This window comes from Phyllostomus hastatus, unplaced genomic scaffold (assembly GCF_019186645.2).
Source record: "Phyllostomus hastatus isolate PE091 unplaced genomic scaffold, TTU_PhHast_1.1 phas_contig_198, whole genome shotgun sequence".
In the NCBI taxonomy this organism is placed as follows: domain Eukaryota; kingdom Metazoa; phylum Chordata; class Mammalia; order Chiroptera; family Phyllostomidae; genus Phyllostomus; species Phyllostomus hastatus.
The window spans coordinates 5355311-5371511 of record NW_025333715.1 but is presented as its reverse complement, the minus strand read 5'-3'; the positions used below and the strand labels follow the sequence as shown (position 1 = coordinate 5371511).

Sequence of the window (16201 nt, the reverse complement as noted above, 5' to 3'; positions counted from 1 at the left end):
AGAAGGTATGAGATCATCATAGAGTCCAGAGAAAACAGAGCAAGACAGAGGTCCACCAGAGAACCACGGGGTCTGTAGCATCTGACTCCACTTCTCTGGGGCAGGAAGTGGACACTTAGGCACTGGTTTTTATTTCTGCCTCTTAAGATGTGAGTCAATGTGAGTAGTGATGGAAACCTCCAATGGAAAAACCTAAGGAAGACCAAGATCTCCAAAGAAAATTATAAACAATATCACACATCAAAGGTCTGTGATGGTTTCTCTGTAAGTAAGTTATAAGAAAAAGAACACTGTAATGGGTGTAAGGAAATGAATTCTCCTTCTTTGTCTGCCACGACTTATGTGACTTCAGTAAACATACTAACCTCAATGGGCCAATTTCCTTATTTTGAATAAAGGAGAGAACAAGAAAACACCTAAGATTTCCTTCAAACCCTAAAATCCCTTTAATATAAGCAAAAACATGTTTTTAAAAAACTTACATTAATATTTAGGATATTAGGAGATCCAAAAGATAGGGAGTACTGAAGGCTCTAGAATTTTCCATCAGCTCTATAGACATCTGAGTGATACGAACACAAACAAGGAGCGCTTCCTTAAAGACCTAACGTGTTACCAAAAAGGGCAAAAGTTGTTTTCCCATCACTTTCCTTCAAACTTATTTTTATAAATAGCTACTCCCCTGTCTCCAACCCATACTATTATACAATATACACAGTTCAGAGGAAAACTCTAACATAATGATCAGGGAACTAGAAGTTAAAGAGATATGCAAGAATTAAGTAACAGACATCAAGAAATGAGAGAGTAAACAGACTAAGGAAACACTTAAATTATTCATGAATATTTTTGAATAGGTAGCATGCGTGTAGTATACAAAATAAAAGATTCAAAAGGTATATATAGTTAAAAGAAAACAAGACAGTTTTCTAAGGGATAAGTTAAAGAGGGCACTTGGAGACTTCAGTGTATATCGTGCTCTACTTCTTAAGGTTGGGTAATGTGCCCATGGGTTTGCGTACTGTATATATTGTTGTACACACTCTACATACTCTTTTGCATTTACAGGGTATTCCATGATCATAATAAACATAAAGAGAACTCAACTGTTCTTTGGAACAAAAATTCTCTTTCCAGACCAATCCCATGAGGTATTCACTGTTACTAGTTTCTTAGAGTCCTTGCAGAGATATCCTATACATAGACAAGTGTGCGGTGGAAGGTAGGGTTTGGGCAGTGTGTGTGTGGGTAGATGTGTACATACACGTGCACAAGAGAGACAGAAAAAACAAACTGACTCCATAACTGTGCCTCATCAAGATCAGGTGTATATCATGGGACCAAAGCTTACCTAAGGAACTGCTCCAATCCTCTTCTCTGCAAGGGAAATCCCCGCCACTGTTACAGAGTTAGAAACTAAGATTGCATGAGCTGAATGCAAGGACAGGGCCTGCCTGATCAAAGCATTACACATTAGCTGTCAAAAGCCAAACCCCATAATTTCTCTGTTCTAAAATACACGAGACTCAAAATATCTGTCTAAGATAATTAGTTTTCTAATCACAGTGATCTAGATAGGTTTCCATACTGGTGACAGATGCTTTAATCCTCTAACTGTGGCTCGATCAGAACACTTAGATCTAGCAATACACACCCAGGAAGACAGGGCACACTGCACATCCTGAGATGTGGAAGAACTTCTATTTTGAAAGTCATGCTTTCAACAGCATCTGCTTTGGACAAGGACTGGCTAAGATACAAGATGGTGAATAGAAATGGATTCATTTCTTAATGCAGAACAGATCTCAAAACACTTCGATGAATTCTTAATTTAAAAGGCTTATGCCTATTTATTGGAGGAAGCATGCCAAACTATTCTTCATTCATTTAAACTAAAAATTTTTTTGCCCTGGCTGGCATAGCTCAGTGGATTGAGCGCGGGCTGCGAACCAAAGCATCGCAGGTTCAATTCCCAGTCAGGACACATGTCTGGGTTGCAGGCCACGGCCCCCAGTAACCTCACATTGATGTTTCGCTCTCTCTCTCTTTCTCCCTCCCTTCCCTCTCTAAAAATAAATAAATAAAATCTTTAGAAAAAAACTTTCTGAGGTTCTACCCATGCCAATGTCAGGAGCCAACATCTAGATGAATATATTACCTTGAGAAGCTAATAATCTAGTTAAGGGGGCAGGTAATAATGATAATTAATCTACATTGTAAAGGTGGTGCTGTGTTGGAATCGAGAGAAGGAAGGGTTGACTCTACTGAGAGAGGTTTCACAGAAGGGCAATATCTGAACTGGATCTCAAGGGTCAGTAAGAGACCACCATCAGTAAGCAGGATGAAAGTCTTTACATGCAGTATGCCTCACCAAAATCTCCAAGTTCCAAACACAGCAAGAAAACTGTCAGTAAACATATAATGTACCCTAGAACTTTGCTATAATATTCAGTATCCTAAAGTTTAATTTAGGGTAAAGATTTTGCATCTTGAACCTTGTCTTAAAGAGGTTTAATTGCTTTAAAAATCTTATTAAACAGTAGCTTCACCTATAAAGCATGCATTCAAGCCCTGGCTGGTGTAGCTCAGTGGATTGAGCGCGGGCTGGGAACCAAAGTGTCCCAGGTTCAATTCCCAGCCAGAGTACATGACTGGGTTGCAGGCCATGACCCTCAGCAACCGCACATTGATGTTTCTCTCTCTCTCCATCTCCTTCCCTTCCCTCTCTAAAAATAAAATAAAAATAAATTAAAAATCTTAAAAAAAAGCATGCATTCATAGAGATCCAAATATTTTACTCCTAAAAAGCCTATGGCTCACATAGTGTAAATCTCCTGACAATTTTCTTTAATGGCTCTGGCCAGGTGGCTCAGTTTGGAGCATCACCCTGTGCACCAAAAGGTTGCGGGTTCAATTCCCAGTCAGAGCACATACCTAGGTTGCAAATTCAATCCCCAGTCAGAGCACATGCAGGAGGCAACCAGTCAATGTTTCTCTCCTTTCTCTCCCCACCTCTCTAAAATTAATAAACATATCCTCAGATGAGAACTTAAAAGTAAGGCTGGCTTTAGTTTATTAACACTTCATAATAGATGCTCTTTCATTTCCCATCATAAATACAGCTGTCATATTACTGTTATAATCTATAACTTCTTCTAAAAGCTGCAGCTTAAGAAAATAGTAGCAATTTCATAAAACCAACACTATTGGTTTTCATAAAACCAAAACTATTCAAGTTTTTGAAGATTTAAGAATCACAACTATTACAAAAATTGGTTTCCTATTACTCTTTGCTATACCCAGTTTCTCTACTTTTACACACATGCAAAAAAGGTCCATATACATGCTGTTCTCTGCAGACCTTTCATCCTACCGGTGTCCAACACCCTTGTCAATTTCATCTACACTTGTCTTACATTCTATTATCCTTTGAAAGTTTTATGAAGTAGTTGGTCCAACAGATGGGTAGCTAGCTCTGCCCAACATATGTCATAGGAAAAACAGCTCTCGGTCAAGACAACAAAATAAGTAAATCCTTTTCCCTTATCCAGCTGGGAACAGTGAGACCCCTCAGGTGAAAGCAAATTATCTTTTAATGTTTATTAAGAAAAGTTACTGGAATGAGGTGAGCTGTAAGTAAAAGATGATCAAAGAAGGGAGAAAGAGTTCAAAGGCTACCATCTACTCCCTAAGATGAACTCTGCACTTGTCCACAGAAAACCAGAATACAGAGAGGAAAAAATAATCTGAGTTAGTGTAACGGGGAGCTATTTCATCAAAGACAGATGGGAAACATTCAGATAAGCACATTATCTTGTTTAGAATACAGAGCTCAACAGATCTGGGGGAGGAAAAGGAAAGGCAACCTGGAACACACAGCATATACGAACAGAAAAACTCAAATGAATAAATGACTTATCATGGTCTTATTTGTAGAAACAGAACAGTAGCAATATCTTTTCTCTTTGCTCCTTACCTGTCGATAAAGCTTAAACAGATAGCATCTGATCCTGTCTTCAGATGGATATCTGTGTCTTTCAACATACTATCTAAGCGCTCCCCAAGGAGAACAGTGAGACCAATTCTGCCAGAGACAGTATCTGGCAGAATGAAGGAGTCTCATTCTACTTTGAGTTAAGGCCAGTGGATGCGAAGAGGTCTTCAAATGCCACTTGCATGAATCTATCAAGATAGGCTACGAAACAGGAAAACACTAGAGACTACATTTTAGCAGAAGTCTAAAAATAACAAAAGAACATTCCCTATTTTTAGATATCTAACTTACAGATTTAAAAACACTAAAAGTAAAACAAACCATTAAAAACAAACTGGAATTTTTAAATGTTTTAAAAGATCCTTTTGAGTTGGGAAAACTGTTTTTAGAGAAAAAACTTCCAAAATCCTGCATTCTTTGTTTGCTGCCTCCTTGCTCAAACTTTCCCATCTCCAAAATTTAGAGTCCCAATCCTGTATGTTATCAAGAGCATTTCCAAAGAACCAAAAGACAATATAGAAAGAAGAAAGAAAAAGAGAAAGAACAGCAAAGGAAAAAATTTAAATATGCTTTCACATACAGACATAAAAATAGAGTATGTATTATTGCCTAAAGACAGTAATGTTATAAAACAGCAAAAACAAGTTATCTCACATTAAAAGCTGTGTCACAGATAATAAAATAATTGACTAAAGGAAAACAGTTATTTCCCCCACATAAATCTCCTCACTGAACAGTTTTAAGGCCAGTAAATATCTAATTTGAAGCTGTCTGAATAATTAGAATTTGCAATTAGAAAACATTATTAGCATTTTTACAATAAAAATCTGAAAATGAATACATTTACTGGGCCATTAATCTACTCCCAACTATCTTCCTCCCCATCTCCATCCAATCCAAGTATAAATATTCCCAACCTTTCTTAAGAAATCTATGGCAAATAGGGTTTGCAAGAAATATGGGAATTACCGGACTGCACAGCCATCATTAACATCTCAGGTTCCAGTAGAGTCATGACAGATTCTTCTCAGAGGCAACAGCCCACAAATACAATGAAAAAATTCACAGTCGCAGAAGAAAGATGTTGTCTTCAGAGACTACTGAAGCTTTCGTAAATTCAGTCTCATGCCTTATGCTCAAATCAGACTGTGAGGACTCACTCCCCTTCTCCAGCACCCTTCAGACAAGTCAAGATGGCACAGAGTTGAATTACTGCCGACAGGAAACCAAAAAAAGCTCTTAAGTTAAGACATATGAAGTGTGGTTAGAAGGGTGAGGGAGCTCCTCCCCTTGCTATTTGTCTGGGGGGGGGGGGGGGGGGCGGGAGGAAGGAGAGAGGAGTACAGAAAGAGACCTTCAGAAAAGCCATCAACTGCTTTTCCCCCCTTCTCTTTTAAGAAAGAGAGGATGAGGTTCTGTTCCAAATCTTAGTTTAAGGGACTCTGCTGCTATGCAGCATAGAGCAACAGATTAAACACAATCCTCAATCCTGTGAAAGAAAGAGCCCAATTACTGACCCAGTACTGGGAGGTGGGGATGAGGCACAGGCACACAGAGACACATACGTCCAAATAAATATGTATGGTGAGTTTGTCTTCTGAAAAAGAGATCCAATGGGTTTTTCCTATGTGATATTTATAGATAACAGACTGGGGAAGTTGCATATTTAACCACAGAAGCTCAACTATTTCTCCACCCCCACTCCAATTAAAATATCTGTTTCAAAAAGTCATCTGAAGACATTCCAAAACTGTAATCTGTCTTTCAGATCTGCCAATCCCCAATAAGACCCCTGACTTGTTCCTATGTGAGACATATGATCTGTGTGAATAGACAGCTTACTAATGTTATTTGACTTTTCTAAAATGCTTTATGATCTTGCTGGATATATGGAGCACATAAGACAACAGTTCCAATACATAAGAATTTCCTTTTCCTGATGAATTGCCTTTTCCCCATAAAGAAATTTCAATCCTTTTTTTCCTACCACAGAGTGGGATCTTCTAAATTAGAACGAACCATGGGCACTTTACCTTCCATGGCAAAAACAAAAAACAAACTAAAATCCTTTTACAGCAATTTTCACTTACCCAAAATTATAAGCTCATTCATTCCCTTCACAGTATTTTTTACTAACTGATATTCACAAGAATATTTAAATGCTTTTTAGCATATTTAGTTGACTTTTAAATAGCCAAAAACTAGAAATCCATGTTTATATGTTTACCTAAAAATCCTCAACTTTCTGGTTAACTCTCAGCCTGTATCTTGACAGCCTATCGCTACAAACTCAGCCCAGCAAATGCCTAAATGTTTTCATATTCAAACAAATGATAAATGAAAGCACTGAGACAACTAAAAAAGAAAACTCTCAGAATGACTGAGGGCAGTATTTTATTGTTAGAAAAGAAAAGCAATGCAAATTTTGGGTGGTGGATATTCTGTGTTGGGGAGAAAAACTCCTTTTCTTTCTCACTCCAACATCACATAAAAAAAAAAAAAAAGCTCTATACAGAACTGTGGGAATGACTCAACAGGCAACAGAGTGGCAGCCAGTGTGGGCTACATGCTGCTCTGGAAAGACAGAATCATTCCCTCTGGCCCCTCCTGGCAACCAAGCTCTCAAACTGTCTTATGAAAAATGGGTAAATTTCAACTCTCATACTACATAATAGTCTGGTCAGATGTTAGCAACTAAAGGAAAAGCATCCCTAAAAGCCTGAGTCATTCTTTTGTCCCTATGTGGGCTGTACAATTTGCTGTGTAAGGGTATTTTAAATGAAACAAGTTCTCACAGTTCTGCACTTACCGGAAAATATATACAAATTATAAAATCTATGCACAGAAGGTGCCTAGAAGAGCAGAGGGCTGTTTCCCTCCTGCCAAAGCTTCTCTCTTTGCTGTTTGAGAGAGCTCGGAAGGCCCTATACATACTGACAGTTGCATGGCTGGAGTCAACAGTAACCTATCACATTGCAGCTGACTGGTTAACTTTTTCACAGTAATTCCATACCCATTATTTATGTCATCTGAACTTTGGGATAAAAGGTGCTAAAGAAAGACTATTTTTAAAACATGTAAAAAATTAATCTTAAAAAAAAAAAGGAAACAACACACAACATAACCTTTGCTTACTGCTAAGATTTTGCATTTACCCCAGAGTATGAGCACAGCGATGGGTTTCACAATTCTAAGTTTGAACTCCTATGGCAGCTTCAGTTCCACTATTTTTTATACAAATTATCAAAAATTTCATAGAAATAGAACTAAACTTTGACAAGTCTCTGCACAAGTGAACATGATTTTCAAATTAATGACTCCAAGGGAATGAGGGATAATGATCTTAATTTTCAATAAAATAAAAGTTCTTTTGCTTTTAATCATAACTCTCTAGCTAATCAACACACATTTAATATGACCTGTAGTCTGTATTAATCTACTCTAAAGGGAACTGATAACTATGGCATATCAGTAGTTTATCCACAAAGCTTTTCCCCCCACCACTGGCTCCCCAAAGGAATTTAGTGTTCCTAATCAAGAGGAACTAAACAAGCCCTGGCTGGCGTAGCTCAGTGGATTGAGCGTGGGCTGCAAACCAAAGTGTCGCAGGTTCCATTCCCAGTCAGGGTACATGCCTGGGTTGCAGGCCATGACCCCCAGCAACCACACATTGATGTTTCTCTCCTTCTCTCTCTCTCCCTCTCTCTCTCCCTCCCTCTCCCCCCCCATTCCCTCTCTAAAAATAAATAAATAAAATCTTTAAAAAAAAAGAGGAACTAAACAAGTTCTAATCTCACTTGACCTTCAGACTGGATTTCTCATAGTTTCCATACTCTTCTAAAAACTTACCTCCTTGGTTTTCCTCACTCTCTGACCTTTGCTCTCAGAATCCTAAGTGGCTCCTCTTTCTCCACTCCTTCCCTTTCATATTCTCCCTGAGCAATCTCATCCTTTCTTAAGGTTAACTACCACCTACATGCTGATCCATATCTAGCCCTGACTTCACCTATAAGCTATCAACTATGTATCTCTACCCAAACATCTTAAACTCCACACGTCCAAAAACAAACTTCCGATATCATCACCCTATTCAAACCCTCGAGGTACAATGCTTCCATTTCCCCTAACTTAGGTAACACCACTCAGGTCCCAAACCATAAACTAAGACTCCCGCCCATCCCTCCAGCCCCAAACATCGAAGTATAACTGATTATCATATAATTTATTCCTCAAATCCATCCTTTTTGTTCCATCCCTACAACCAGTGCTTTATTTCAGGGCTTTAACAATTCCTGTCTGGAGTATAGCAACAGCTTTTCAAAAAATTATAGAAAAGTTCAACCATGCACAAAGGCAGAAAGAATGGCATAATAAGCTTTATGTACCCCAGCATCTAGCTTCAAAATGTGTCAACACGTGCCCCGTATCTCCACATGGAAGCACCCAGACAACACTGGATCACTATAAGGCCAATTCTAAGTATCATCTAATTTAACCTTTATTCTGTACATATAAAACATAATATTTTTAACAAAGCACAATACCAATACTACATCTAAAATTTTTAAGATCCCTTAATATCATCAACTACCCAATTAATGCTCATTTTTCCAACTGTCTGATACTGTCTTTAGGGTTGATTTATTCCAATCAGAGTCCAACAAAGGACAAACACAACGCATTTTCACTAATGTGTCTCTTAAGTCTCTCATGAATCTATAGATTCCCCCTTCCTCTCTTCTCTTCTCTGTTGAAAAAAAACAGGTTGTTTTCCTACATTTTGGATTTTGCTAACTGTATCCCCATGGTGTTATTTAACCATGCTCCATTCCCTGTATTTGCAGTAAATTACGAATTAGATACAGAAACTTGACCCAATCCAAGTTAAAGTTTTCACAAGAACATTTCATGGGTGGTACACTTCAGCAACAGCTTCTTAACAGTGCTCCTTTCTCTCCAGCCTTACCTTGACTTAAACCCATCCTTGCTGCCACTTGATTCTCATTCATCTTCTAAAACTCAGTTTAAGTGCTGCCTTCTCCAGAAAGTCTTCCCAGATCCTGGCACTTTCCCTACCCTCCTCACACCCTCCACGAATATAATAAATGCCCCTCATTTACACTCCCCCAGAACCTGTGCCCACCTATAGTATTGTTCTTTACCGCATGACTTAGTGCCTCTGTATTAAAAGATCTAGCACAATGTCTGATGTGAAAGCATTCATAAATGTATGCCAAATGAAATGAAAAGCCTAATTATCACAGAAAATTCTAACAGCATGGGAAACGTTCCTAACAACAAAAGAACCCCTACCTACCAAGAAAAGATAGGCAGTCTGCTACAATTTTCATTAGAACACATGCTGAAGGTGTTATTATTTAGAAAACTACATGAAGACTAATTATCCATAGCACTGAAGTATAGGACTAACATAAACAAGGACATCCACAATAATGCCCTCAGCAATATTAAATGCTAATGACAATGAAAATGCTCAAATCGTAGGGAATGAGTAAGAGAAAGTAGAGAAACAGCAGGGCTATGATGGACTGTAGTATAAACAGATATACACAAAATAGCAAATGATCTCTGTCGGGTGAAGGGATTGAATAAATGATGCCACAGAATGAACTGTCATACACCCATTAAAAAGGCTACTTACAAAACATTCAGTGACATCTAAAAAAATTTAAATTATACAGTGCTAAGTGAAAAAAGCATAGTATGAGGCTCAGTTATTTTTAAAGCATACATTTGGAAGAAGACTAGAGACAAATAAAACATACACTAAAAGCAATTTTTTCTGGAAGATGGAACCCATTGGGAGGTGTCTGTTTATTTTATTTTTTAAAAAGGGAGACTATCTGGTATCTCTAGTCCAGGAACCTAACACAACATCTGATAAACACACAAGAATGGGAAATTGATTATTTTTAAATACTGAGATGAAATAGGTTACCTCTAAATAAGCGGTCCCCAAACTTTTTGGCACCACAGCCCATCTGTGACAGGGAGGGGGAGGACCAGGGATAGGGTAGACGGACAGGAGGCGGAGCTCAGGTGAGCTTTGCTTCTGGCCAGGTTCCTAACAGGCCTCTGACTGATACTGGTCCACCCCCTGGAGTTGGGGATTCCTGATCTAAATACATTATAATCAGAATCAATGAATTGATGTGCTTAGTATTTGGACATTTGAACAATGGCTAGGACACCTAATCTACAAAATCCTTGACAACCAAGCTTCCTGAGGACCATAGTAACAAAGCTCTTTCCTTTCCCCCAGAAAACGTTATAATTTGAATCAGAAACTGCCCACTCAAAATTTTTACTTGTCCCAGCAGTTAATCAGTACCTCCTGTGCAACACTAAAGCATGAAAGGCTACAGTGCCTACACTTATAGGAAAAAACTACATTATCTGCCCTTTCTGCCACAGGCTACACATGTGGAAAACAAATGAGTACTTCCTAAATTTTACACAAAGGAAAGAAAAGCCTATGAAAGGGGACAAAGCACATTCTTTTCGCTTCCATTCTCTCCTTACTCCTCTTTACATAACTCTTCCCATCCCAACCAGCATAGCAGATAACTGTATTTTGTTTCAGAAAAATATTTGGGACCGGCAAGAACAGTTAAAAAATAATTTTTTAAAAAAGATAACACTAACAATAGCATTAAAATATATGAGACCTCTAAAAGTAAATCTAATAAAAGATGTATAAGACCACCACAGAGAAAATTATAAAACTTCACTGGCAACCTTACAGAAAACCTAAATAAATGAGGAAATATATACAATCACAGTATAATATTCTAAAAATGTTAATTCTCCACAAATTGGTTTATAGATTTAATGTAATCCCAATCAAAATCTCCATGATTTTTAAATCCGTATGGAAAGACACTCTTGAAAAAGAAAAAGGTGGGAGGACTTCCTTCTTTCTCCCATATAACAGGGCTTACTGCAGCTATCTTCATTAGGACTGTGAGGTGCTGGTGCAGGCACAGACAAATAAGACCCATGCAAACAAAGAGTGAGCTCAGAATCACACCACACAGAGGCAGGTCCTTCATATATGAACGAGGTAGCTCTGCTGATCAGTGGGGAAAGTATTTTCAATAAATGAGAGTCCATTTGAAAAAAATTAAATTCAGGTTTACTTTACCCCCACACAAAAAATTAAGACACAAAACTCATTAAATATAAAAGACTCATAAATCAATTACATTAATTTAGAAATCCTTAAAAGACACCATAAAGAGAACGATAAAGATATGTGTAACACATTTAAGAACAACAAACTAGTATTCTAAATATGTAAAGAACTCCTAGTAGTTCACAAGAAAAATAACTACAAAAGTAGAAAAAATAGACAAAAGATTTCAACAGGCACTTCACAAAAGAAGAAATCCAAATGGCCGATATAAGCGATATTTAACCTTATTAGAAAACAGTAACATGAAAATCAAGAATGTCGTAAGGCATCTTTATATAATTAGCAGAGTGTACCAGGACACATGAAGAACAGTCACAGCAATGTGTAATAACCTAAACCTGGCAACAACCCAAAAGTTCACCAACAAAATGGAGTTTTTATAAAATTATGGAATAATTTTCCATGGGAGCATCCACTATACAGTAATGAAAATGGATGAATTAAAGCTATACACATAAACAAATACCACATGTGTTGAACAAAAGAAGAATACTGGTATTTCTGGTCACTGGTATGCACTCCATATATAAAGTGTTTTCTGTGGTCATGAAACTTCTTACAGATTATTTATTTACTAAACCCCTCTTCTTCTCTTCAGCATTGTTCTAATATCATTGAGTTGGCCAAAAAGTCTGTTACTTTTTTTTTTCCACAGAATGGCTCTAGTATTGCTTAGTTGTCTTTAACTTCATTTGAAACAATTTTGTTAGATTGTATTGTGACAGCTGTCATATCCACATGCATTATTTAAACAAGTATCAAAATTGGTGAATTTTGGTGTAGCCATTTTAACATTGAAGATGGAAGAAAATAAGCAACATTTTTGGCATATTGCGGTTTATTCAAGAAATGTAAAAAACACAACTGAAAAGCAAAAAACAGATTTGTACAGTGCATGGAGAAGGTGTAGTAACTGATCGAATGTGTCCAATGTGGTCTGTGAAGGTTCCTGGTACTATTGACATTTGAGACAAGTAATTCTTTGCTTTGGGGCTGTCTTATGCATTGGAAGATGTTTAGGAGCACCTTGGCCTCTACCCACTACAAGACAAGAGCAGGAGATAGCCAACATATTCAAAATATCTAAATCAATACAGTTATTGGTGAAAATTAAAAATGTGTCTTTTATTTTACAGAAAAAACTAAATGCACTTTTTGGCCAACACAACAGTGTTTCACCATTGTTTCCTTTCTAATATTGAACCCAATTTCATTTTCTTGGGTTTCTTTTCTCCTGCCAAAATGATAATTATGTTGTGTACACTATTATGTTTGTCAGCCAGTTTCAAGTATCCACATTCCCTTTAAGTATGATCACAATTAATCAATAGGGGGCTCCTGGCAGTTAGGAAACCATTCTAGCAACTGAAGAGGCTGACTCAGACACTAAAGTAGACAGGTGGTCTAGATGGAAGTTTTTAACTTGTGCTCTTTGAGAGCTGCCGGAGGGCATGAAGGATGCCCAGTTAGTAGGGGTCTGGCGGCTGCATTCAGGTTTCATTCAACCAGAGCACATGTTTTACACACTGGGCTTAGGTATACAATTTTCAATTTAAAGAGTTCTTCAATTTAAAAAAATTTTTAAACTTCTGGTCTAAATGTTCTACCCCTAATTAAGAAAATAAAATAAGTACTCCACTTTTACTTATATGGAGACAGACTCAGAAAGTCTTTCTTTCAAATTATCTAAATCCTGAATTAAACAAGTTTTTTTTTTCTGCCTAGTGACAGTCAATAATCACTTTCTTGTTTTAATTGTTTAAATCTAGAATGTCAACATTTCAGTGAGTTACTAGTTCGTTTCATCAATCATTCATTTGCTCATGTATCCAATAAATATTTATCAAACACTATATTCTAAGACCTTACTACTTAAAATGTGGCAACAGCAACGGAATCTACCTGGATGCTGGTTAGAATCTCAGGCTTCACTCAGCTCTAAAAATTGGAATTTGCATTTAACAGGAACCCTAGTTAACTCATTAGCAGTCTAAAGTTTCTGGCTAGCACTAAAGATAACACAGTAAGCAAGACAGACTGTAATCCCTGCTTTCACAAAGCTTCTCATCTACTCAAATATAATAACAAATACGTAGATAATTATGCACAGGGTACTTTGGAAGAAAACTGAAAGAGCAAACTCCTGACCTAAGCAGGGAGTCTGAGGAAGAAGTTCTGAAGAAAGCACCCCCAGATTCTTGACTAAAAAGAAATGTCAGACAGAAGAGAAGGACGGTCATCCCAGTAAGAAAAAAAGGACAGGAAGAGGAACGGAGATGTGAACGTGTGTCTCTAATGGGAAATCCCAAGTCAGTTATTGTGAGTGGGAACAGACGAGGGATGGACAGAGGCTGGCTATGAAGCACCTGGTTTGCCATGCTGTGGAGCATAAGCTTTATCCTGGAGGAAATGGGGAAGCAAAGTGACTTCAAGCAAGAAAGCAGTAACCACATTTATGATTTAGAAAGATCATTCCAGTGACCATAGGAACAAGATTAGAAAAGGCGAGCCCTGATCGGTGTGGCTGAGTTGGTTGGATGCTGTCTAGCAAAGCGAAAAGTTGCCCTTTCAATTCCTGGTCGGGGCACATGCCTGGGTTGCTGCCTGGTCCCCCAGTTGGGGTATATTCAAGAGGCAACCAATGGATGTTTCTCTCTCACATCACTGTTTCCCTCCCTTGCTTTCTCTCTCCCTTCCCTTCTCTCTAAAAAATAAAGAAGACAGGAGACCAGTTAGAAGGACATTGCCATAAAGCATTATTAAGCATCTGAACTAAGTGGTAGCTGTAAAGATGGCAACAAAGGGCTAAATTCAGTAGCTGTGAACATTGCACGATCTGCAAAAATTGGTAACTGATAAATGTGAAGACAGACAAGAGGGTAGAAGGAAGATGGGATAAAAAATTATTTCCAAAAATCACGTTATAATTTTCTGGAGGAAAATTTGGAAATGCTGATTTTAAAAAATTTAAAAAAGTTCATACCTAAACATGTTACTTACACAATCAGAAGGGGAAAATGTTCTTTATGTCCAGATCTTTTTACCTACTTCTGGGAATCTATCCTACAGTTATCTGCACCAAGATTTATATGCCAAGATGTTTACCACAATAGTGTTTACACCATTAAGAAAATAAAAACAGCCCTGGCCAGCGACTCAGTTGTTGAAGCAGTGTCCCATACACCAAAAAGTTGTGAGTTTAATTCCCAGTCAGGGCACCTAGGCTGCGGGTTTGATCCACGGTTGGGGTGCACACAGGAGGCAACTGATTGATGTTTCTCTCTCCCTTCCTCTCTCTCCAAAATCAATAAACATATCCTTTGGTGAGGATTAAATAAATAAATACAAACAATGCAAGGGTCTCATAATAGGAGATTGGCTAAATGTTGTAAACACCCGATTCAAATATCAAGCAGAGAAAAATGTTTTCTAAGACTGTTGAATGATATAGAAACATCTCATATTTTATGAAAATAATTTATACAGATTATATTTGCATAAAGTAAATAAATGAACAAACAAAAACTGACAGAATAGATATGAACAGCAGTTCATATAATATATATATACCACTGGCCCTCGATGAACTAACTGTGTAATTATGAGGGAATTTTTATTTTCTTTTTTCCCTACGTTTTATTTTATTTTAAAACAAAGCTTTAAAAGTTTTCATTTACAAAGAAAACAAAACAACCCCCTAGTTTGGACATCTGGATAGAAGGTGGTACCAGTTCCTACAATGGAGAATTCAGCAGGAACTGCAGGGCAAGATCATGAGTTTAACTCTGAGCATACTGAGTCCGTGGCATGTCCAGTCGAAGTGTTCAACAGACAGCCAAACATATGAGACTGAAACTCAGGGGAGAGGCCTGGCCTAGACATACAGGGTGGGCAAAGTAGATTTACAGTTGTGAGTACATGAAAGAATTTATTCTTGTGTTATTTGTTAATTATTATATGCATATATGTAAGTATGTATGCATGTATTACAAACCTACTTTTGCCCACCCCTGTATAAGATGGGAATCAACAGCACATAACAATGGTTAAAACCAAAGTTGAACAGGAAATTATTCAAGGTAAAGATATGGAGTAAGAAGCAAAGAAGCCCTAGGGTTGAACACTAGGAAGCAACAGGATTTAAACGATGGGTATGGGCAGAGAAAGATAGCAAAAGGTCTGAGCCAGCAAAAATGGCTTGAAAGGCATAGCTTAAAAAGTCAGTAAAGAGGAATGTCACAGAAGTCAGTAGAGGAAAAGTTTCAGGTCTGACAGAGTAGTCATGCATATCAAATGCTGCAGAGAGGTCAACAGAATAAAGAGTGCCTATCTGATTGATCTACAATGAAAAGAACACTAATGGCTTGGGCATCAGTTTCTGAAGTAGGTAGGGACAGAAGCCAGAAAGAATGCAGTGAAGTCTCCACAATGTGAGAAAGTAAAGGCAATGCCTGTAAACTAGTCTTTCAGGAGCTTGACTCCAACGGGAAGGTTAGAGTTGTTTTTCAAAATGGGAAAAATCCAGTTGATATACAGGACAAAGAGTCGAAAGAGAAAGGCTGAAGATAGCCTAACACCTCTGTCCCAATAGCAACAGCTGCCTTCTTCTCCTCTGAGACCATCACAGCTGTCCGCACCAATTTTCTCCACTTCCTGCCCAAGATACAGGAGGTTTGTCGTTTGCTGTCTGTCATCACATTCACTGCCACTTCTCCCATCCCTGAGGAATGCTGGTCTTGACTCCTGCTCAAGGCAAAGCCAATGCCTTTGGATCCCATCCTCTCCCATCTCCACAGGAGCCTTGCTGTATCAGTTATTCTTTCTCTTTTCCTGTCTTCGGCTTTTCCCTCTGGATTAAATCTTTCCCTTTAACATATATAAATCAGCTGAACTCTCTGCCATTTGTCAGGGGGAAAAGTAGAAATTAGGAATGGGAAAAGAACACACCAAAAAAAACCCTTGCTTGAGTGTTCACTGATTCCCAAAATAAA

General features: G+C 37.9%; 1 protein-coding gene across 1 annotated transcript in view; it reads right to left on the bottom strand.

Moving 5' to 3' along the window:
• Positions 1-5181, bottom strand: part of MRTFA (myocardin related transcription factor A) — a 100454-nt gene extending 95273 nt beyond the window's left edge. The window contains exon 1 of the mRNA XM_045835157.1: positions 4964-5181. Within this exon, the coding sequence (XP_045691113.1) occupies positions 4964-5009 (46 nt within the window). The 5' untranslated portion in view covers positions 5010-5181. The remainder of the gene's footprint in view (positions 1-4963) is intronic.
• Between the last annotated feature and the right edge of the window lie 11020 nt (positions 5182-16201).